General features: G+C 44.5%; 1 protein-coding gene across 1 annotated transcript in view; it reads left to right on the top strand.

The window, feature by feature from the left end:
- Window positions 1–2,634: 2,634 nt before the first annotated feature.
- The window catches only part of Armc9 (armadillo repeat containing 9), a 128,799-nt gene continuing 106,640 nt past the window's right edge, over window positions 2,635–24,793 (top strand). Inside the window, exons 1-7 of the mRNA XM_038339038.1 lie at window positions 2,635–2,683; window positions 6,032–6,119; window positions 9,560–9,688; window positions 11,761–11,931; window positions 13,265–13,420; window positions 20,943–21,035; window positions 22,463–22,487. Of these exons, the coding sequence (XP_038194966.1) occupies window positions 6,069–6,119; window positions 9,560–9,688; window positions 11,761–11,931; window positions 13,265–13,420; window positions 20,943–21,035; window positions 22,463–22,487 (625 nt within the window). The 5' untranslated portion in view covers window positions 2,635–2,683; window positions 6,032–6,068. The remainder of the gene's footprint in view (window positions 2,684–6,031; window positions 6,120–9,559; window positions 9,689–11,760; window positions 11,932–13,264; window positions 13,421–20,942; window positions 21,036–22,462; window positions 22,488–24,793) is intronic.

Below are 24,793 nucleotides of genomic sequence, written 5' to 3'. Positions count from 1 at the left end.
ATCTGGTGCATGCATATATGCAGGCAGGATAATATATATATATATATATATATATATATATATATATATAATAGAATATATATATATAATAGAATCTTAAAAAATACCTTCTTTGATCATTCTTCATTTTATTATTATTATTATTTTTTTTTTTTTTGGTTTTTCGAGACAGGGTTTCTCTGTGGCTTTGGAGCCTGTCCTGGAACTAGCTCTTGTAGACCAGGCTGGTCTCGAACTCACAGAGATCCGCCTGCCTCTGCCTCCCGAGTGCTGGGATTAAAGGCGTGCGCCACCATCGCCCGGCTTATTATTATTTTTTTTTTTTTGAGGCAGGGTCTCTCACTGAGCCTGAAACTCATCCATTTGGGGATGTTGGCTGGCCAATGAACTCCAGGGATCCACTTGTCTCTGCCCCCCAACGACTGGGGTTCCAGAGGCACACCAGCAGACCTAGCTCTTCTGTGGGTGCTGGGGAGCTGAGCTCAAATCCTCATGCTTCTACAGCAGGCAGTTTACCGATGGAGGCATCTTTCTACTCCCTGGAGGTGTTTTTATTGTTAGTCAGAGCTTAGAGGCATAAACACCTGTGTCAGGTTTGTTCTTGCCAGTTCTGTGAGCTCTGAGGAATCCCCTCTGACATGCCTTTTTAAATATATCTTTTTAATTTAAAATGTATTCATTTATATTTTTATTTGTTTTTATGTGTCTTCTTGTTTTGCACCCCCTACGTGCAGTGCCTGTGGAGTGCAGAAAAAAAATCATCCAGTAACTGGAATTGCAGATGGTTGTGAGCCTCCAAGTGGGTATGAGGAACAAACTTGGGTTCACCAGAAGCTTTTAATGGCTGAGTCATCTCTCTAGCCCTAAATTTTATTTTTTTACATGTGTATTTATTTGGCTTACATGTATGTTGATGTACCATGTACAGGCATTGCCCTTGGAAGCCAGAAGAGGACATTAGAGACCCTGGAACTGGAGTTATGGATGGTTGTAAACTGCCACGTAGGTGCTGGGAATCAAACTGGTCCTCTAGACGAGTAGCCAGTGCTCTTAACTGTGAAGTCCCCTAGGGCTCTACCTCATGTAGCTCATTTTATCAAAGACAAAACCTGGACACTTAAGAAGATGGATTTTATTCAAGTAATTGCAATAGGGAGAGCAGGGGCTCCATCTAACTCTTGCTTGGGGAGATGAGATGGTTTACGGTTAGGGTGTTTTATGGTTAGATTTATGGATGATTCACGGTTAGATTTACCGTTAGCCCTCAGCAGAAACCCCAGAGATGTTTATTTCTGACCAGCTTCAGGGAGCGAGTAGTTTCAGATAATCAGCTAGGAGACAAAGGAAGCTGAAAGGTCAGCGATGGCTGTGTCATGGGTGGACAGGGGATCAGCCAACTGCAAGTTTGGGATTTGAGTTGCATGGGATTCATGAGGAAGAGGGGACAGTTTTATCCGAGTCTTCCCCGAACACAAGAAGGGTGATTTTGGAAATCAAGAAGGTGGGGAATGTGTTAACTGTGGCTGTTTTGCAGATGCAACAAATTTAATAAAGCACAACAGTGTGCACCTATAACACGCTGAGCCCATTATCCATCCCTTAGGTGTCAAAGCCAATCAAAGAACCTATATGACTTGCTTATATGATGCTGGGCACAAATACAGTTACATATTTAACAAATAAAAATACAAAATATAGCACCAAATATGTACAATACACTATAGCAGTATTGTGGATACATTCCTGCTAGTTATCTGAAATTTAGAGATAATTGGGTATCCTATATTTTACTTGGTATCCCCTGGTACATAGATACACTGACAATAAATGTTAACTGAGAATACACTAAGGGAAATTTATTTTCAAGTCACGTTACCTGGACAGGACATAATACTCTCTTCCTGCTAAATATAGCCTTGCTTGAAAGACATTCTAACTTCTAAAAGCATCGACAGGGCAGAGAGCTCAGGAGATGGGGGCCTCAGACCACCCTAGGGCTTCTTTAAGGGGAGGTCACCTTCCTTCTCCAACCTTTGGGAGTCTCCCAGTTTTTTGAGGGTCTGGGAAGTGGAAATATAGACTTCCATACAGAGACTTAGCACTCCGAGAGAAGGGAAAGTTTTTTTTTCTCTTGCCTTCAGCACTGAGTTTGGACCAGAGTAATAAGAGTAGACCTGAATACACTAATGAGGGTGAACTGCGCAGAACCCTGAGTACTGTTTAAAGCATGCGCAGGCTTCCCAGAGAGTTCCTGGGGGTCGGGGGGGGGGGGGGGGAAGGGTCCAGCTTCTGTCGTCGGGCTAGGAGGAAAGCGCCTTTAGCATCTAAACCATCTCGCCAGTCTCCGTCTTTTGCTTGTTTGTTTACAAACCTAAATTCACACAAAAATACAAAAGTGACACTAATAGCCTCTGGGAGATTCTGTCGTAGGTGGAAGTGTGATGCTCCGACCTTAATTAAACATCCAGACTCAGCTAAAGAACCCCAAACGCCACGCGACTTAAAGCTCACTCACTTCCGCTGCGTACGGCTTACGCGGCTGCCCCCACTCCCAGAATGCTCCGCGCCGGCTTCGCCCTGCGCGATTGCCCGCTTCGCCTCACGTGACCCCGCGGTGGCCGTTGCCGGGGTGACGGCGGGAGAGCTGGCAGTCCGGAGGAGAGAGAGCGCAACCCTGTAGCTGGTAAGTGCGGCCCTCGAAGCGGCTGGGCCCCGTGGCACAGGCCTGGGAACCCCGCGTGGGTGGCTAGCCGTGTCAGTCCTGGCTCCTACATGGCCGGGGCCTGAGGCAGCCGCCTGAGCATCCTAAACGTTTATTGCTTCCCCCAGGAACCCCTCGCTCTGCTGCGGTGTTGTGGACTTGGAGTGGCCCCAGGTCGTCTAGCGAGCATTGGCAGTACTATCCTATGGCTTGGGGCGTTTAATTCCCTCTCTCCCCATAGTTTTCATGAGTAGATTTTCCTCCCAGTTCATTCTCTGACTTTACTGAATCTAAGTAGAAGCATGGTACTTACAATATAAATTCATCTTCGTATTCCGCCAGATGTAGGCCTAAATCTCTCTCACAGATAGAAATGCAGAAGTAGTCCCCGCATACCAAAACACGATGGATAGCCCCTTTCTTTTTCCACAAAGTAGATCCTTCGCCCAGAAGTAGTCTGGCCTAAATTAACTAAGCTAAGGAGCTAAGAAGGTGGAACCTCCATCCAACAAAAAGAGTTCTCAAACGGGTGACCTTGAACTCACAAGAGGTAGGCACTTGCTGACCAAGCCTGATGACCAGGGTTGGAACCCTAGGACCCACATGTTGGAAGGAGGGAACCAACTTCTGCATATTCTCCTGCAGTATCAGCCTAGATTTAATTCTAGCTTCGTTGCCTTTCAGAGGGGAATGGGAATTTGCTCATGAGGTGAGGCACCGTCCTAGCTAGAGTTTCTATTGCTGTGATGAAACAGCATGACCAAAAGCAACACGGGGAGGAAAGGGTTTGTTTTGCTTACAGTTCCTCAACTCTGTTCATCAGTCAGGGTAGGAACTCATGCAGCGCATGACCTGGAGGGAGGAGCCAATGCTGAGGTCGTGGAGTGGAGGGAGGAGCCAATGCTGAGGTCGTGGAGGGGTGCTGCTTCTTGTCTTGCTCCCTATGGCTTGCTCAGTCCGCTTTTTAACTTAACTAATTTTATTTATTTGGTTTTTCAAGACAAGGTTTTTCTGTATAGCTCTGGCTGTCCTGGAACTCGCTCTGTAGATCAGGCTGACCTCAAATTCAGAGATTCACCTGCCTCTGCCTCCCTAGTACTGAGATTAAAGATGAGTCTCTGTCACCACACAGAGTGTTCAGTCTGCCTGCTTTCTTTTTTTAAAAAAGGTTTATTTATTTTATGTGTATGAGTATTTTTGCCTGCTTGCATATATATGTGCACCATGTGCATGCCTGTTGTCATGGATTCCCTTGAAACTGGAGTTATAGACAGTTATGACCTGTCAGTGGGTGCTGGGAATTAAACCCAGGTCCTCCAGAGGAGCGGCCAATTCTCCAACCCCTGACAGCTTGTTTTCCTATAGGAGTTTCCCTCTTTACCTCTGTACTTGTCTCGGAAATTTCAACATCTTGACCTGCCCGTTTTCCTTATTCCTATCTTCAGCATGTTTTCCTCCATCCTCCGCACCCATGTGCTCAGTGGTGGTAAGCATCTTGTTACCATGTCATGCCTAAAAGTGCAATAACACCTTCTCTCCCACTCAGACCCCTGCCTTCCAAATTGCTGGAATGTCACACACACACACACACACACACACACACACACACCCCATTTTTGGCTTTTCAAGACAGGGTTTCTCAGTGTAGCTCTGGCTGTCCTGAAACTCTCTTTGTAGACCAGGCTGGCCTTGAACTCACAGAGATCCCCCTGCCCCTGCCTCCCAAGTGCTGGGAGTAAAGGTGTGCACCACCACCATTTGGCTGGAATGTGCCTGCTTTTGCAGCACGTTGACAGTGTTACCTCACTGTGCAGCACCCTTGCTGCCCTTGCCTCCCCGACCCTAACCTAGCTTAACTTGTGTGTTCCACTTCTCTCTTCTTTCTTCTAGGAAGGCCTCACCTGGTAACTGAGCACAGACAGTTACAGGTGCCTGGAGAAAGCAATGGTACCGCAGACTGGTGCTATCTTAGGTTTAGTAGTCCATATAGCTTCAGTGATCTCAGAATTCTTGGTACCCTGTCATGTTGCCTTAGTCAGTGTGGTTCCTACCTTCCCTAATCTTCAAACTGTTGCCCTGTTTCTAATGAGACAGTGACCTCAGCTCTTGTTTTCGTTTTCTTCTCCGAGTCTCTTTCCGTTCAGCTCCAGACCTGTCAGGACCTGGTTGTCTAACAGGCATCAAAGGCGTAGGGCCACACACGATGCTTGCTTTGAGTTATTGAAGGGGATTCTGATGCCGCTGCATCAATGACAGGGTTTTGAAGTCAGCCAGTGGGAATTGCTCTGGGAAGCTGCAGTACTTGGGAGTGCTGGGCTACATAGATGGGTGGTTTGGCAGGTCTCTCTGGATGGGCACCTTTAAGTGAAGACCAAGCAAGATGTAGATGTTTGCAGGAAGAGCCTCAAAACAGATGGAATTGTGTTCATGCAGGTCCTTGAGGGCAGGACATACTGTGGGCATCACTGAGTTTCCATATGTGCTGAAACTGACAGCCAGTGTGGTTCAAGTCAGCAGATCAGTGAAAACCTACAAAATGCTTAGAGAGATGGGCCTAAGGAGTCTGCCTTCATCTGGAGGATCCCAGACACACCTGCCACGTGCTGGGATGACAGGAATGTGTGCCGTACACTTCCCTTCCCAAGCGCTAGGATTACAGAAGTGTGCCATCACCCCGGTTTATGAGGTGTGACAGGGCTCTATGCCTTCTAGTTAAGCACTCTACCAGTAGAACCATAGCTCAGCACTCAGGATTTCTACCATTGCTCTGAGGAATCCCCATGAACGTGGTGACCTGAAGTAGTGCAGGCTGAGTGTCCCGAAGTTCTGAGATGAGGAGCCTGCAATGAACATTCCTGTGCATAGCCACACAAAGCACTTGATTAGACCTCTCCTAAGGGGACTCGGCTTATTTCTTTCAGGGCAACGTAGAGGACAGCGTGCCTTGCTTCCCAGTTCCTGCCTTTCCTCCTTGACATGGTCATTTCTCTGTCTACAAAGCCTTCAGTGATAGGACCATCTTTCTGCATCTTGTCCCTCTGACACTGGCCTTCCTGCCCCCCTTCCTCTGATAATCCAGGCTTATCTCTGATTGAAGGACAGCTGATTATCTTAATGCCATCTGCATCCTTAAATCTCCCTAGTCATGTGGCCTCCAGTTGTCCTGCAATTACAGGTTCTGGGGATTACTATGTGCCTGTCTTTGGGGCCCTGTATTCTGCCCACCACAGCTGCCCATTTGTGATTTCTCAGGTGGTTATTAACCTTTAACCACCTTAATTAATCTTTATTAAAGGAAATTAACCTTTGTCTTATGTTTTTGTCTTGTAGAGATTTCTGCTGTGAGAATTGCTAGTAACAATTCACTATGGGAGATATCCTGGCCCATGAATCTGAATTACTTGGACTGGTGAAAGAGGTAGTTATATGAACCACAAGTCACAGAAAGGCTTTTTTCTTAAAAAAAAAAAAAAAAAAAAAGACTATTTGCGTGTTTATGTCTGTGTGAGTGTCTGGATTGTGTGTGGCGGCTGATGGAGACCACGGTGGGGCATTGGATCCCTGGAGCTGGAGTTGCAGGCATTTGTGAGCTACCCTTTGTAGGTACTGGGGTTGGAACTCAAGTCACCAAAACATGTATTTTAGAATGTAGTAGGACCAGAGAGATGGCTCAAAGATTAAGATCACTGGCTGCTTTTCCAGAAGACCTAGTTTTGATTCTCAGCATCTGTATGATGATTTACAACCACCCTCTTCTGGCTTCTGTGGATAGCAGACATGGATATGGTACACAGATATACCTATAGACTAAAACATCTATACACATAAAAATAAAAATGAATAAAGCTTTAAAAACAAAACTAAAATGTAGCAAGAATGACTTGGTGGTTGAAAGTATTGACTGCTCTTCCAGAAGACCCAGGTTTGGTTCCCGGCCCCCACATATGGCTAACAGCCATCTATAATTGCAGTTTCAAAGACTTTGCTGTCTTCTGGCTTTGTGGGTGCTGCATGCATGTGGCACTCAGATATACTTGCAGACAAGCTACCTGTGCACATGTCATAAAAATAAATAAATCCTTAAAATATAGCAGGCTTATTCATGTAATCCAGGTGCTTGGGAGGCTTCAAGCAGGTCAGTCTGGACTTTATACAGAGACCCAGTTATCAAAACAAATGAGTAAATGAATATACAGATAAATAGTAAGCTGCAACAAATTCTTTCTACTTTGTAATCTTTTATCTTTTAATCATTACATGATTTTCCACTTCATTCACTCATTCTTGAGTGTGTGTTGTGTTTGATTGGGTCTCATGTAGCCTAGGATGGCCTTGAAATCCTTATCCTCCTGCCTCTGCCTCCCCAGTGCAGGGATCACAGGCCTGTGCCACAGACCTGGGATTCTCTTCTTTGACTTAGAGCCATGTAGATTTGCTGCACTGAAAGCTTGGGTAGAGTAGGGTTCAGGCAGACTTAGGTTTGGAGCTGAAAATGTGGATGCTGTTCATTGTGAGTGGACTGTGAGCTGTGCCTCAGGGGACAGTGGAGGAAGACGGATGTCCACTTTGGATAGGCAGTTTGGTTCATCGAGGTGATGGTGTGTAACTGCTGTAGCTGGCACTGCAAGGACCAGGGACAGGACCGGGGACCCAACCACAGTTTAGGAAAGGTGGAACATGGTGTGACTGATGCCGACTGAAAGGACGTGTGACGAACAGTATTGGAGCAGTGTTCTCACCGCGCAAGAGGCTCACTGCTAACATTTCCCATTTTAATGCTTTATTCTCCTGTTAGCATTATTTCTAATTCTATTCCAAATGGATCCTAGCAAACCAAAAACCATCCAGTCATTTTGCATTTTTCAGACTGCAGCACTTTCATTTCTTTTTTTCTTTTTTCTTTTTTTTGGTTTTTCGAGACAGGGTTTCTCTGTGGCTTTGGAGCCTGTCCTGGAACTAGCTCTTGTAGACCAGGCTGGTCTCGAACTCACAGAGATCCGCCTGCCTCTGCCTCCCGAGTGCTGGGATTAAAGGCGTGCGCCACCACCGCCCGGCAGCACTTTCATTTCTATTCATAATAAAACTGATGGGGCTGGAGAGACGGCTTAGTGATTAGGAGCTCCTACAGAGGATCCAGATTCGGTTCCCACAACCCATCTAGGGTGGCTCATAACCACCTGTAGTTCCAGCCCCAGGAAATCTGATGATTTTATCTGGAATCTGTGGGCACCTGTTTTCTGTAAGAGTAGTTGACAAAAAGATGTATGCTTATGGCCTTACGTTTCAACATATGTATGGATTGATGTACTGAGGTAATCACCCGATTGAACTAATGAAGTACCTCCATCTTGTGTTTCTCCTTACATTCTTCCTTTCTTCTTCTTTTCTTTCTCTGATTGTGATAAGAGCCCTTAACACAAAAATCAGCCTGGTAGTGGTGGTGCACGCCTTTAATCCCAGCACTCAGGAGGCAGAGGCAGGCAGATCTTTGTAAGTTCAAGGCCAACCTGGTCTACAGAGCAAGTTCCAGGACAGGTTCCAAAGCTACACAGAGAAACCCTGTCTCGTACAACTAAAAAAACAAAAAACAAAAACAAAACAAAACAAAAAACACTTAAAATCACCTCTGCAAATGTGCTTGTGCTTTGCAGTTGCCTTGTTGAATATTAGTTCACAGGCCTTACTCATTCTACATAACTAAAATTTATCCCTTCACCAAACTATTTTCTCAGTGCCTGGCAACTGCCATTGTGCTGTCTGCTTCTGTAAGCATGGCTGTTTAGATCATGCACATAATTTCAATATTTATCTTTTTGTGCTTGACCTATTCCATGTAATATATATCCCCCCCCCCCAGTGTTATTCATGTTAGCAGTGACAGGATTTCCCAGACTGTAATATTTTGTTTTAGTATCACCACATTTTCTTACCATGTTGATGGTTCATCATGTCTTACCAGGTTCAGGTTCATCCCATGTCTTGGCAGTCTTGAATAATGTTGCAGAAATACACATGTGCAGATAGCACTCTTAAAAATGGATTTTAGGTGGGCGGTGGTGGCACATGCATTAAATCCCAGCACTCGGGAGGCAGAGGCAGGTGGGTCTCTGTGAGTTCGAGGCCAGCCTGGTCTACAGAGTTCCAGGACAGGTTCCAAAGCTACAGAGAAACCCTGTCTTGAAAGGCAAAAAAAAAAAAAAAAAAAAAAAAAAAAAAAAAAAAAGTATTTATTTTCTTCCTATATGTACCCAAAAATGGGATCGCTGGATCATAGGGTTGTTCTGACTTTTTGTTGAGTGATTTGTTATTTACAATTGCATACATATACATACGTAATATGTTGTAAGTACTTTCCTTCCTAGTTTTAGTCTTTCGAGGACCCTCCATTTATTTTCCATTATAGCAGTGTTGGTCTCCATTGCCACTAATAGTATATAAGAGTATAGAAGGGTCTCTCCCTCTACTTCCTGCTAGCTCTTTTTGCAGACTTATTTTATGATTTATGTGTCTGTGTACATGTGTGTACATTCGAGTGCAGGTGCTCATGGAGCCTGAAGAGGGCATCTGATCCTCTGGAGCTGGAGTTACACAGGAAGTTGTGAGCCTCCTGATGTGGGTGCTGGGAATTAAGCCTGGGTTCTCTGCAAGAGCATCGCGTGCTGCACCGTTCCCAGGTCTTGACTTTTTGATAGTAGACATTCTTGTGGGTGTGGTTCTGAGCATATTTCTGTTGGCTTTTTATATGTCTGCATTAGAGATATGTATGTTCAGGGCATTTGACTATTTAATTGGATTATTTGGAATTTGTTGGGGTTTTTGTTTGTTGTTGTTGTTCCTGAATTATGTTCTCTGTCCTAGTATTTAGATTTTGCTGAATTTGAGGACACCTTGAAGACATTTTCAAAAGAATGCAAAGTAAAAGGAAAGCCATTATCTAAAACTGTAGGGGGATCACTAAAGAAGGACTCCAAGTCACTGGTAATCCAGGTGAGACCATGCCCTGTCTTTAGCTCTGGGAAGAGGCTTGTGACGGTCTGAAAATTGTAAGTTCTTCAAAGCTAGGTAAAAGTAGGCTAAAGCTATCAGAGGAATGCACCAAGAACATGAAGGCATCATACGTTAAACACATTAGGATGGTCGCTATCAAAAACAAACAAAAACACAAATAGACAGCAGGGGCTGGAGAGATGGCTCAGCAGTTGAGAGCACTGACTGCTCTTCCAGGGGACCCAGGATTAATTCCCAGCACCCACATGGTGGCTCATAACCATCTGTAACTTCAGTTCCAAGGGATATGACACCCTGTTTTGGCTTCTGCAGGTATCAGGCTTGCACGTGATGCACAGACATACATGTTGGCAAAATACCTATACACATAAAATAAATCTACATCCCTCCAGCAATGTAGAAGGTCCCCGTTTCATCTATCTTTGCTAATACTTGTTCTTTCCTAGTGTGTGTTTAATGTTTATTTGTCTTCATTTTTGGTTATCCAATCAGTAACTAGTAGATGATACTGTATATTATTATACTACAACTTATGCCACTCTATCATAGTGCCCCACTGATTGATTCCAAACAAAAATCCTCGGAGCCAAAGAGGAGTATAGTTGCGCATGGCCTATTCCCAGCACTTGGGAGGCTGAGGCAGGAAGTCAAGATGAGGGAATCTAGCAAAAAACTGGGCTAGAAAGATGGCTTAGTGGGCAAACACACTTGCTCCCAACCCTGAGAACCTGAGTTTTATTGCTAGGACTATGTGGTAGGAGAGCCAGCCCCCAACAGTTGTCTTTTGACCTTCACATACACACTATGACATGTGCGCCCATACATTACACACATACACATACATGCATACATTCTCTCTAAATTGATGTAATTAAATTTTTTTTTTTTTAGAAACTCAAACAATAAAACTGTCTGGAGTAGTGGTTAAGCAAAATCTTCTGATGGTTGATGGCCTTAAGCTGATGTTCTTAGGCCTAGTCCCAGCAGCAGTGTGATTGGTGGTATGCATGCATTCCCATCTTGGTGACCCTGGCTAACAGAAGCTCATTTGTGACCATAGTAACAGTGGATTTTTTTGTGTGTAAAGTTTATCTTAAAGCAAGGACCATTTCCAGGTACAGATGTGATGATTATGATATAGCAAAGGTTTGTAATTTCAGGTTCGCAAATGCAGATCTAGAATAAGTGTAGATAGACCATTTGATATGTAGAGTCTGCCAAGACATATTGCAAGAAACTTCATGACTCTAAGCCTTAAAATACCAGGGAAGTCTGCATACCTCTTCCACAGTCAGAGAGCTCTCAGCCTCCAGAGTGCCTGGCAGGGATGCCGGAGACTCAGAAGAGGGGATCGTGGGGGTGCGCCTAGCCCAGCAGCATATCTGTGGGCAGAGTCACTGCACCATTATAGTCTTTGTTCTCAAGAGAGCGAGGAGCCTCTGCCCACGTCCCCCACTCTAATGGGGGCTGTGCATGGCCACCTGTGCTTTGTTCTGGCAGCCTGCACTACAGTGGCTAACAGGCTGCCTGTTTGGAGGAGATAGAAATGCTTTATTGGGCTTGCTTTAAATAGTTCTGGGTTTCAGCTGCTCTGTGGTGGCGTAGGTCTTTAATCTCAGCACTCTGGAGGCAGAGGCAGACGGATTTCTGAGTTTGAGACCAGCCCGGTGTACAGAGTGAGTTCCAGGACAGCCAGGGCTACACAGAGAAACCCTGTCTCAAAAAACAAACAAAAAAGTTGTGGGTTGACTAGAATGGGTGGTAGTAGCTCAGGGTAAGGCAGCACTCTAAGAACTGTTCCTCCCAGGGAGCCTTCAGTGCACTCATGCCTGTGAATCCTCTGGCCTCAGAACTGTTTTCAAGGCTTTAGTGTTTTATAGAGTTCCTCTGGGTATTGCAATGGCTGAAAAGCTTGGAGTGGTCACAGAGGCTGCAGCCAAAGGAGCCTCTGGGAAGGAGTGTGTAGGTATCTAGTAGTGGGTAGGTGGTGAGAGTTTGGGGTGTTGGAAGAATGAGCATCATCTAGGATTTTTGTTTTGTTGTTTCTGCAGAAGGATCTGGTGGCAGCATTTGACGATGGAGACCAGAAGTTATTCTTCGATTTGTGGGAGGGACATGTTCCCAGCTCCATCAGAGATACTGACTCTCTGGCCCAGAAGCTGGAGTTCTACCTTCACATCCATTTCGCCATCTATCCTCTGAAGTATTCTGGAGGCAGGCCGGTAAGCTGATTTGGGGTTTCAGTCTGAGTTAGCTAACAGGCTGTCATGGATTTCAAGGAAGCACTGATTCTCATGTTGCATCTTATGTCCTGATAAACAATCTTTGGCTACATTCTCAGAAGTTTATTTTCTAATTTATGTGCAGATTTTGGTAATTTATGTGGTCAGTTCAATTTTTTTCCTAAACACCTCAGGTTCTCAAGAGACTCATCAAAACAAGTTTGTTTTATTTAGTAACTTGGTGTATCTAAGAAAAGGCATAGACCATACATTTAAATGCAAGTAATGGAGAAGTAGTATTGAAGGTGCATGGGTAGCTTGAATTTAACTTCTGCTGTCTTTTCCTAGATGGGCTGGAGATGGAGAAAGGGAGGCAGAGGGCTGGTCTGTCAAGCCCCTGTGGTAGATGAGCTTTCAGTTATAATTGAAACAGCAAAGAACACAGAGCTGACATTTGATCACTCATAGTAACACTGACCTGAGTTCCTGTGGGAACTCATTGGAATGTCAGGGACACCAGTGGAGGGCTCAGTGGTGAGGGAGTGGCTCCACACTACCATGAAGTAGTTCCTCTAAGTATGACCCTTGTGGGGAGGGGCAGACCCTCTTTGTTGTTTGTTATTGTTTTGTTCTGTTTCAGTCCACCTTATTTCTGTCTATAAATATTTTTGTTTTGATGTAATATGAAAGTCAGTGTTATTTTTTTTCTAAATCCAGTGCTCAGAAGAGGGCCTCATGGCCTAGGTTGAGTGAGGTTTGTTCACAGGAATATGAAGGAGGGGTCTGTAAGCCTCAGTGTCCACACTGCAGCCAGAGAGGAGTGAGTCCTTGAGTTGGGTTGTGTGTGGAACAGTGATGTGGGCACAGTCAATCCTTAGCTTCATGAAGGGAAGGAGAGCCCTTCTGTTTCAGGAAACTACAAAGATATGTCATTCCCCTTTAGAAACCTCTCTGAGGGCAACATGGGAATGTGTACAAATGTTTCTATGTCTGGAAAGTGGAAGCAATGGTGGCTACATCTCACAATGGGAGAATTAGTAGATTATGATAAACACGGTGAGATTAGTTCTGACATTGAAAAGCATGTTCATGAAGCATTTTGAGGATGTGAAAAGATGTTGCTATGATGTAAAGGAGCATGTGAACTACACATTGGTCTTCTGGCATTCCTGTCTAAAGTGATGTCAGACCCTGGAGCAGTGTGCCTTGTCAGGCCAGACAGGGAAGTGCTAGTGGCACGGCGGGAACCTAGGGGCCTCATGGAGTGGACAGGGTGAACAGGAGGATTGAGTACTGAGCCAGAGACCCTGAACACATGTCCTTCTCCTTCTAGGACAAGCAGGAGCTAGATGAAAAGATTTCTTATTTCAAAACCTACCTGGAAACCAAAGGGGCCGCCTTGAGCCAGACCACGGAGTTTCTTCCATTCTATGCCCTCCCTTTTGTGCCTAATCCTATGGTCCACCCCTCATTTAAAGAACTCTTTCAGGTAAGCAGCTGCCTGGGGAACTTGTCAGAACCTGGACCACACTGTTGAACGGTGGTTTCTGAACAATGCTTTGAAAGACCTAAGTTTTATCCTCATAATTATTATTTTATTATAGACCTTATTTATATAATTATTCTATTAAATGGTTGGGTACTGTTTGACTTACTTTTAACCATCTTGTGCTAGCTGTGGTTGTATGTTCTTCCACATATATGTAAATCTGTAAGGGACATAAAAAGGCCTTGAAGGAGCCCAATTAGATATCAGTAGTGACATGTAGAAGGGAATTGGGTTGAAGTCTCAGAAGTACTAAGGATGTGTAATCTGCACGAGCATATACTGGCATAATCTTCAGTAGTCACATCAGACACCAGAGAAGACTCATCATATGATGCCCTTTGCAGCTGGCAAAGCAAACAAGCGTAGGTTTTATACACACACACACACCTGTGCACGCGCATCAGATCAGTTTTAAACATCATATAGTAAAACTGATTCTGGACAGCTGCAGTTCTGTGGATTTTAACATGTTCCTAGGTATAACTCCTGCCACCACCATCCAAGTACAGAATTTTCATCAGTCACTCCTAAGAACTGCCTTTGCAGATGCTTCTACCCCACCTCTCTGCCAGGCAACCACTTTCATTATATTTTATTTTATTTATTTTTCCATTCAAAAATTTACACTTCCTCCCCTCCTTCCATTCCTCTCCCGCTCCCCCACTCAGCCTCCTCCCTCCCACTCCCTCCTTGAGAGAGGGCAGGGAACCCTGCCCTGTGGGAAGTCCAAGGCCCTCCCCCCCTACATCCAGGCCTAGGAAGTTGTGCATCCAAATAGACAAATAGACTGGGTCCCAAAAAGCCAGTACATGCAGTAGAAACAAGTCCCAGTGCCTTTATCAGTGGCTTCTCAGACAGCCCCCATTTTCAGCCACATTCAGAGAGTCCAGTTTGATCACATGCTCATTCAGTCCCGGTCCAGCTGAATTTGGTGAGCTCCCATTAGAACAGGCACACTGTCTCAGTGGGTGGACCAACCCCTCGCAGTCCTGACTTTCTTGGTCATCTTCTCCCTCCTTCTGCTCTTCAACTGGACCTTGAGAGCTTAGTCTGTTGCTCTGATGAGGCTCTCTGTCTCTATCTCCATCCGTCGCCGGGTGAAGATTCTATGGTGATATTCGAGATAATCATCAGTGTGATAGTGGGGCAAGGACCGTTTAGGCACCCTCTCCTCTGCTGCCCAAGGACCTAGCTGGGGACATCCCCATGAAAACCTGGGATCCCATCTAGAGCCAAATCTCTTGCCAGCCCTAAAATGACTCCCCTGGAAACAACCTAGATGCCCCTCATTGGAAGATTGGATAAAGAAAGTGTGGAATATAAACACTTAGAGTACTACTCAGCAGTAAAAATCAATGACATCTTGAATTTTGCATGAAAATGGATGGAAATAGAAAACGCTATCCTGAGTAAGATAACCCAGACCCAAAAAGATGAATATGGTATGTACTCACTCATTAGTGGACTCTAGCCATAAACAAAGGACATTGAGCCTATAGTTCACAAGCCTAGAGAAGCCAAATAATAAGGTGAACCCAAAGAAAAACATATATAGATCCTCCTGGAAATTGGAAGCAAACAAGATTACTGGGCAAAAGTTGGGGATAGGGGTGGGAGTGGAGGAAGGGGGGAGGGGGAGAGAGAAGGGAGAAGGGAAAGACTGGGGAGAACTTGGGGGAATGGGAGGGTAGAGATGGAGGAAGGGCAGATATAGGAGCAGGGAAGAAGATATCTACATTACATTGTATTTTAAAACAGTGTTCAGATAGTTTGTTTTAATAGACTCTCCTTTTGTCATAAAATAGGATATTTTGTTGTTGTCATCAACACTACAGCTTATTAACTTAAACCAATGTTTAAAACATATGTTAGCCCTTTGGTTGTGCTGTTTATACTTTATAGGTCTTGAAGAGATGATCCACTTTTATTCAAACCTAGCTAAACCTCATCTCTCCTATCACCCTTGCTGCTGCCTTGGAGTTGCCTGTCTCTCTGTGAGAGTGATCTATCTTTTCTCTGTGGATTTGAGATTGTATAATTTCACTTTAGTGTTTCCTGGGTCAAATTTCTAATTTCATTTATTGAGCCTCCTTGGTTTCCTGCCTTATATGTTGAAAGAGTTCTGAAAAAAAAATCCCAGCCGGGCGGTGGTGGCACACGCCTTTAATCCCAGCACTCGGAAGGCAGAGGCAGGCGGATCTCTGTGAGTTCGAGGCCAGCCTGGTCTACAAGAGCTAGTTCCAGGACAGGCTCTAAAAAAGCTGCAGAGAAACCCTGTCTCGAAAAAAAAAAAAAACCAAAAAAAAAAAAAGAAAAAAAAATCCCAGTTTATATTTCCTCATCTATTACCTCTCTTCCATTCTCTTTATTGTTTCCTCTGGGTAGCTGATCAAGTGTCCCTGATTCTTCTCATTATCTCCATTTTTTAAATTATGATAAAGAACATATGGGATAAATTTTACCATTGTGGCCTGGAGTGAGGTTTTTTGCCCTTCGTCTGTGCTAGGCTTAGCGCAGCTGCAGTTCCTTCCCTTAGCCTCTGAGTGAAGAGCCGTAGCAGTGGAGCCTCTGGATCTCAAGTTTATGCTCTTAGGATTCTTACTTTCACTCCACTGGGGACTCTGCAGTTCCTTTCCTGTCACTCAGGTTTTTTTTTTTTTTTTAATGGACCTCATTTTATCAAGGTTTTCATTGTTTTTTTCATATTATGTGTGTTGCAGTGTCAAGATAAAAAAGAAATTTCTCTGTGGTTTTTTTTTTTTTTGAGACAGGACAGGGTCTCTCTAAGTAGCCCTGATTGCCCTGGAACTTGTAGACCTCAGAGATCTCCTAGTCTCTGTCTCTTGAGTCCTGGGATTAAAGGCATGTGCCACCATGTTCAGCTCCTTTTATTTTTTTTCCTGAGACAGACTCTCACTATGTCATGTCCTGGTTCCTTAAAACTCATTGTGTAGTAGAATAGACTGGCCTTGACCTCACAGAGAGCTGTCTTGCTAGTGCTGAGGTTAAAAGTATACATCATGGACTGGAGAAATGGCTCAGTGGGTAAGAGCAGAGGACCTGCGTTTGAGGCCCAGCACCCATATCAGAAAGCTCACACCTGCCTGGAACTCTGCTTCAGGGAGTTAACACATTACTTACCCCCTTGGGAACATACACAGCCACATAGACATTCACAAATCAATAATAAAAAATTTGGAGTGTGCTTCACCAGCCCAGCTGGTCAGTTTCTGTGTAGTGCTCAGAGCTGCACACTCTGTCAGTGAACACCCTCTATGGAAACACTTAGGATGCCTCTGATTCTTTCAGGGAGAATTCCTGAGCAAGCGCTTGCTCTTGCCAGGAACTGACTGAAGCTAGTTAGTAGAGATTTAAAGAGATGGAAGGGTCAAGCATGGTGGTACAGACCTGTAATCCCAGCTAGTAGGGAGACTGAGGCAGGAAGTTTAAGGCCATCTGGGCAATTTAATGAGATCCTATTATCTCAAAATCAAGAGTAAGACAAGCTGGGGCCGTAACTCAGGGTGGAGCCCTTTGCTGAGCCTGTAGAGCACCTAGGTTCAGTCACTGGGGGGCTGGGGAGAATCGAAGTTTGCAGGCTCTGCAGGGGAGAGAGAGGGCAGGAGGCCAGTGTTGGGGGGACCATGGAGGTGAGCCCTGGGCCCACCCAACCCCCACATCCTTAATAGTCCTGCTGTGTACTAGGGTTTCACCAAAGATTCTGAAGGATCCGAGTGTTCGGTTCTGGAATACAGCTCAGCATCCATGAGTGCACTTGAAAGCCTGTGTTCTGCCCAGGAAGAAATAGAGCGAGGACTTCATCTGAGCTGGCCCAGTTTTTCCTGCCTTTCACACTTCTCTTTGAAAGTGTGGGATCAAGTGCTTGTCAGACTTAGAAAGTGTCCTTCTCAAAGCTAAAACGGTAGAAATAAGAACAGTCAAGGAAAAAATAAAGAATTCATGCATAGGGAGTTTGTATTCTAGTCTATCTATGTTGGTTGCAAAAACATTGTCAGAGAAGGAATTGAGTGGAAAAGTCCTGTTTAAACCAGAACAACTTGACTGTGTGTGGGGGGAGGTTAAATACTTATTTTTGGTTTTTAGAGATAAGGTCTCAGAGTAGCCTAGACTGTCCGCGAACTCAGCACATAACTGAGATGACCTTGGACTTTTGATCTTCCTGCCTCTAACTTCTCAGGGATTCCAGGCCTGTACCACAATGCCCAGTTTTATTTAGTATTAAGAATCGAATTTAGTTGGGCTGGAGAGATAGTTCAGTGATTAAGAGCACTGGCTACTCTTCCAGAGGTCCCGAGTTCAATTCCCAGCAACCACATGGTGGCTCACAACCATCTGTAATGAGATCTGGTGCCCTCCTCTGGCGTGTGGGCATACATGGAGGCAGAATGTTGTATACATAATAAATAAATCTTTAAAAAAATCGAATTTAGTGTTTTACCATGCTAGTATTTAGTATGCTAGACAAGTACTCCTCCCCCTAAACCACATTCTCAGTCCCTGTTTTGATTTTTTTTAATTGATTGGGGAATTGGAGAAATGGCTCAGTAGTTAAGAACATTTTATTGTTTTTTCAGAGGACTCTTAGGTTCTATTCCCAGAACGCACATGGTGGGTTCCATGGTATGCGATACCTTCTTCTGATCTCCATAAGCACAAGGCAAGCACATGGTGCAATACATACATGCAGGCAAAATCCTCATACATAAAATAAAATGGATAAATCTAATTTCAAAATTTAATGTTTTTACTGGGCTGGTGAGATGTCTCTGCAGGTAAAAGTACTTGTTGCACAATGTGACGACTTGGTTTTGATCCCTGGGACCCACAAAATAATCAAATGGGTTGCTGCCGTCTGACCTCAGTGTTCCTATAGTGAGAAAAGAGTGGAGGCAGGAGAATTGCTCAGAAGCTCTCATGTCAGCCAGCCTGGAATACACAGAGCTTCAGAAACAGGAGAGATTCCGCGTCAACAAGGTGGAAGGAGAGAACTGACCCCAAAAAGTTATCCTCTGGCTGGACAGTGGTGGGGCATGTCTTTAATTCCAGCACTCGGGAGGCAGAGGCAGGCAGCGCTCTGTGAGTTCGAGGCCAGCCTGGTCTACAAAGTCAGTTCCAGGAGAACTAGGACTGTTACACAGAGAAACCCTGTCTTAAACAAAATAAGTTGTCCTCTGACCTCCATTCATACACTGTAGCACGTATGTACCCACACTAGCATGTATTACATATAAACAATAACTCAAAATGTCTTGATTACATTGGCCATTTCATCTCCCTTTTCTTGAGATTTCTCAGATGGTGAAGCACTGTTGCTTTTCCAAGGTGTACAGGGATCCAGTTCCTGAGACCGCGTCTGGGCTGCTGTACTCATGCTCTCAGCCCTAGAAGGATCAGTCTTCCTTTTTCCTCCAGCTTGTGATGGACCAGATAGTTGTTGACTTGTGTATATACTGTCTGGACATCTTCCCTCTGTGTGTTAGCTCTCTTTTTGTTCAGACTTAGTGGCACTGAATTAAGGGTCCACACTATTCAGTATGCATACATCTGATGTTTGCTATGGCCCCATCCCCAACAGCTTCATATCCCAAGGTACCAGGGACAAGGATTTCAACATGACTTTTGGTGAACAGTACACCCATAATGGCATACATTACATTTTTTTTAAATCTTGCATCAGAGAATTTTAAAACTTTTGAAAACAAGGGAATTTTTTTCTTATCTGTCAGTGTTGTGTCCAAATATCAGATGGCATAAGGAGTAGATTGGTTGATGGCGAGGATGTGGGAAGGGTGCTGAAGGAAGGGTGCTGGCCTGGAGAGAGGAAGATGTGGGGACGATCTGAGAAGGGAGTAGGTATGATTTGAGTGGAATAGCTGCTTTTTTGTGGAATTTGTTTTTTTAGTTATAAACTGATTGGCCATTAGTTCAGGCTTCTTATTAACTCTTATAACTTATATTAGCCCATTATTCTCATCTATGCTAGCCACATGGCTCGGTATCTTATTCAGCAAGGCAGTCACATCTTGCTTCTTCTGTGATTGGGTCAGGACTGCAGAATAAGCTTTCCTCTTCCCAGAATTCTCCTGTTCTCATTGACCCGCCTCTACTTCCTCTCTGGTTGTCCCGCCTATACTTCCTGCCTGGCTACTGGCCAGTCAGCATTTATTTAAAATATAATTGACAAAATACAGACAATTGTCCCGCACCACTTCCCCCTCTTTTATTTTTAAATAACAAGAACTCTGAATCTAATATCCTTTGTTTAGCTTTTCTCCTGACCATTAGCCATAACATTCTAAACAAAGAAAAATATCCATAGTCCATTTTTGGGGAGTGTGGGCGTAGTTTTCTAGGCTACTTCCTGCTGGTTGGGGGGTGCCCATAATCTTATGGGGACCTAAAGAAAATTTAGAATTATGATCAAGTCCTGACTGGAGTATCCTATGAGGCTTGATCACCTTAGACAGCATCTTGAATCTATTCTAGATGTAGAACTCAGACATCTGGGCCATCTGTTCCTACCAGAGATTTCTCAAGTGGTCTTCCTTGATCAAACATGATTTTTCTTACCTCAGAATAAATCCATAGCATCTCATTTTCTGTGGAAACAAAAGCAAAACATCTTCTCCAAAGTAACATATCTTTTGACTTCAATTTTGAAGTCAAGGTATTTTCAAAATACCTATCTTAGATTAACTCAGCAGCATTTATAAACAAATATCTTTTAGTAGCTGTTGCTCCTTCCTCAGCATTCAAACAACTTAAAGAGAGCATAATAACATACAGTATCCAGATTCTCTGTGTGTTTTCCATCTTTACGTGGCTTTATTTTAACCTCTATTTCTTTTATTTTTATTTTTAAATTTTTGGCTTTTTGAGACCGGTTCTCTGTGATCTTTGGCTGTCCTGGAACTCCCTCGGTAGACCAGGCTGTCCTTGTACTCACAGAGATCTGCCTGCCTCTGCTTCCCAAGTGCTTGGATTAAAAGCGTGCACCACTACAACTGGCAGTAATTTATTTTCAAGGGCAGATTGAACTAAAATTATATTACAGTGCTCACCATGACATGAGGTAGTTTGGCGGGTACCACTTCTTTCATATTGTGTAGACGAGGTCTAGAAGTGACTCCCTTTCTTTACCACGGCATGCATGCCTAGACTATACTGAATTACATTTGGTATTCAGCCTAATAAAGTTACCTATCATGCTTATTTAAATCACATGAAATTTTCCAGTCATCTGTAAGTTATTTGTCCCTGCTGTGGATCCTTGAATTATTTTTGAATGAATCAGTCACACATCAGGAAACCTGTTTTCCATGCTCTCCCAACCCTGGCAGGCCGCTTCACATTTGGTTTCTGTAACTCACAGGGCTATTTAACCCCACATCCACAGCTTTTTTTAGTGAGCTGATGTTTTGTTTTTGTTTTCTTTCTTCAGGATTCTTGGACTCCAGAATTAAAGGTGAAGCTGGAAAAGTTTTTAGCTTTAATTTTTAAAGCCAGTAACACACCAAAACTTTTAACCATCTATGTATCCTTTTGAAGTGAGTGGGGACCCTTGGGGTTATAGCAACAACACTGGCTTCGGGTATCTCAGACCAGCAAACTGTCGAGGATCTGCTGCACTTGTATGTGAGGTGAATTAAGCATCCGTGGAGGCTTTGCCATGAACTGGAAAGGGTTGACTTTCATGGGTTTCTGAGACTTGGCAATGGTCTAATTTTATTTTTTGAAAGATGTATTTATTTTAGTGTGTGTGTGTGTGTGTTTGTTAGACAGCTGTCTACAGAGGCCAAAAGAAAGCATCAGATAGCCAGGAGCTGGAGTTTCAGGAGGGTGCCCGCTGACGTGGGTGCTGGGAACTGAACTCAGACCCTCTGGGAGAGAAACAAGTGTAATCATTGAGCCATGTTTCCTGCCCTCTGGTCTTATATTGGTATCATCAGCCAAGAAACTGTCTCGGTAGGAAAAAAAGAAAAAAACTCTATATTCAAAAAAGTGTTCCTTTGCAAAGACCCTTGAGTCATTTGGGAGTGGATTTGCCACTCAAATCAAGACTTCTTTCTAAGCAACCGTGTTGCATAGCTGTATATACTATAAAGTTTACCCATTATAAGTGTCAAAGTCATTGATTTTTAGCAACTGGACATAGTTGTACAACCATTATCTTAATTCAATGCACTGGGGACATTTTTGAGAGTACAGAGGGACAGTGTCACAGCTATAAATGGAGCCTGTTCCAAGAATAATAGAATGTTCTGTCACCCCTCCCAGTGGAGACTGACTTATTCCCCAGTGGTTGTTAGTCTTCAAGAACATGAGTCTTTTTTTTATTGGATAAACGTCTATCCAAACATATCTAATGCACAGGCCTGGGTTTGATCCCTTACCCTGGAAGAAAAGAAGAACACGTGACTGCAGTGCTGGATGTGCGGCTCTCGCTGTGCAGAAAGTCACTGAAATGCACACTGAATAGGGCTGCACAGCATGCGTGAAGAAGCAGGGAAGGAAGAAATCCGTAGGAGAAATGAAAGGCATGACTCTGCTCATTGTACAGACGTGGGAGCTTGGCAGCCCAGCTCCCGGTGCAGCCTTAGCCATTGTCCTCCCCCAGCACTTGCCCTCGGGATGAAGCTTTAGAGCTGCAGGGACAGTTTTAGTGGTACGGGTTCAGAGAAGCATACTGGGAAGGTTTTGCCAGCACTGCAGAGACCTCTGTTAGGGGCAGGCAGGCCAGTGTGGACGCTGTGGAAATACTGCAGCACATGGTTCTTGTGGAGTTCACTGTGGTGGCGTGAAGGGGTGGCAGTGACTGAGCAGCATGAGAAACTGCTCTCTGGTTGTTTTCAGCAACCTTTGGAGCTCTGGTCTCTCCCGTCAGCCTCTGGCCCTTTCTCCATCAGCCTCACAACACCAGATGCCCCAGGGCTGTTTTCCTGAGCCGCTTTCTCGTCCCAGAAGGAGAACGGACAGAATAGCAAAGGTAAATCATCTTGATTACAGCTTTCATGAGAACAGCTTTGCCAGCTCAACTTCTAAGTTGTGAGAAGAAACAGAGACGGAGAGAATTTGTGGACTTGGCAAATGAGGGCTTTCAAAGTCTAAATATTTACAGAGTGCTTTGTGATCCTGCTCTGTGCAGTTCCTGGAGGCCCACTCTTTAAGGATGGCTGGTGGGCCACCATGTCCAGCATATTAGATAAGAAATGGAGAAAGGGAGACAGCCAAGTCACAGGCTGGCAGGAAGCACACAGCCAGCATGGGGCAGAGGAATTATTTTAATAGCTCAGCTTTTACCTCCAGTTTGTCAGATGCAGTTCCAATTTTAGCCAGCATTTCCATCTTTTTAAACATCCAGAGTAGTTCCAGTCTTGAGTGTTTACATAAAATGGTATTTTTTCCATGGACAATAGTTCTTACTGGAGCATTTCATCTTTCAGTAAGGTGAGAAAAACTAGTTAATAAGCCTCAGTGGCTTTAGTTGAATGCTCTGCCGTGGTCTTGTCTTAGACACTCTGTTTCGGAAATGCCTTCAGTTGTTGGGAAGTATTTGTGATGAGCTTCACACACAAGTATTTAGGAAGGCAGGGTCCTCAGCTCCCAGCAGACGGAGTTTTCCTATGTGAAAATTTGGTCCCTGAAACAGCAATGTTGCTCTTTTCCAAGGAGAGTGGTATCAGAGGGTTTGAGAACTTCCTGCCTGATTTTTTCTGTGCTTTACTTAAGAGACTTAAACTTTTTTAAAAAGATTATTTTTATTTTATATGTCCATGTAAGTCTATGAACCACACATGTGCCAGTTTCCCTCAGGTATCAGGTCCTCTGGAATTGGGGTTACAGGCAGTTGTGAGTAGCAGTGTGGGTGCTGGGAGTCAGACCTGGGTCTTCTGGATGAGCCGCCATTCCCACCCTCTGCATCCTGTCTCCCACACCAGCATTTTCTTTTTAAGAAAGGAAGTATTAGTAAATTTTTAAATTCAGCTTACCAGGGAGTTGGCAAATGAGTGATGATTTAGCTGTGACACATACGGAGAGTCTGGTAGCATGAGACAAGGAGGTTCTGAGTGTTTGTTTTTGTCCTCACTTCCTCATGTGTTAGCCATCTTCCCGTCACCACACTGAAATAAATAGTGGCGGCAGGTAACTTACAAAGCAGATGTGTTGATTCAGTTCTCAGTTCCGGGGCCACAGCTCCACATGAGGCAGCTGGTTGCTTGGCTCTCTGGTGAGGGCACCTGATGTTAATAGTAATGCAGTAGAGCGTGCTGCCTACATCCTGAGCCAGGAAGCAAAGAGAAGACGGTCGGGGTCCTTGCTGAAGTTGTGGTGCCCTCCCCGTAGCACCACTACTGCTGAGACCTGTCGTCTCAGTAGAAAGGCCTTGATTCACTTATACCTGAGTTTAGGCTTCTCTTTACTAGAGCTAATTTCTTTACCAACTAAGATAAGTCTTAGCCATATGTCATTGCTCATTTTCCTGGCTAGGGTTTTGCTCTTGATTCTCACTGCAGATTTGGTTAAGAATAGCAGCCAGTGCCCATGCCGTAGCCTGAGTGCCTCGTGGCCATGAAGTCTCTGCCAAGTAAACCACTTCTCAGGCTGGCTCTCAGTCATGATGAAAGGAAGATGGCTTTTTCTCCAGTCCCAAGAGAATTCTCTTTTCCTTCTGGAAGTATACAACATGGGTCTTTTAGTCTGTGATTGTTTTTGCATGAAAGCCCTACCTGGCTCACCCATTAAACGTGGTAAACTCCAACTCTGCTAATAGCATTGAGGATTCCTTGAGCCCCTTCCATGCACCCCCCCATCACCAGGTGTAGTGTAGTCAGCAGCCCTGCATCTTAGTGCCAGTTTCTCTCGCAGATCCCAAGCCCAGTGGTTCCAGATGTGTGACTGGTTTTGCCTGCTATATTCCGCACTCAAGGCTCAGAGTGGGCCTTTCTTCTTGAACCTCCATGGAGGAGCAGGCGTGTAGATGTGGCTTTACAGGGCCAACCTAGAATGCGTGGCAGCCACTACCAGGCTGCTGCAAGGCTGGTACACAGCCTAGGAGCACTGCAGCACCTGAGGTTTTTCTGCCCACTACAAGGGGTGGCAAGTAATTCTCAGATGCTTTTGTCAGATGAGATAGGGCCAGCCCTTGGCTTGTTTGTTTAGTTGGTTGGTTGGTTTTGCCTTTCAAGACAGGGTTTTTCTGTGTACCCTTGGCTGTTCTGGAACTCACTCTATAGACCAGGCTGGCCTCAACCTCAGATTTACCTGTCTCTTCCTCCCCATGCTGGGATTAAA

The sequence above is a fragment of the Arvicola amphibius genome, chromosome 8 (assembly GCF_903992535.2).
Source record: "Arvicola amphibius chromosome 8, mArvAmp1.2, whole genome shotgun sequence".
Taxonomy (NCBI): domain Eukaryota; kingdom Metazoa; phylum Chordata; class Mammalia; order Rodentia; family Cricetidae; genus Arvicola; species Arvicola amphibius.
The sequence above is the reverse complement of the archived record's forward strand: the minus strand, read 5'-3'. Positions and strand labels throughout refer to the sequence as shown.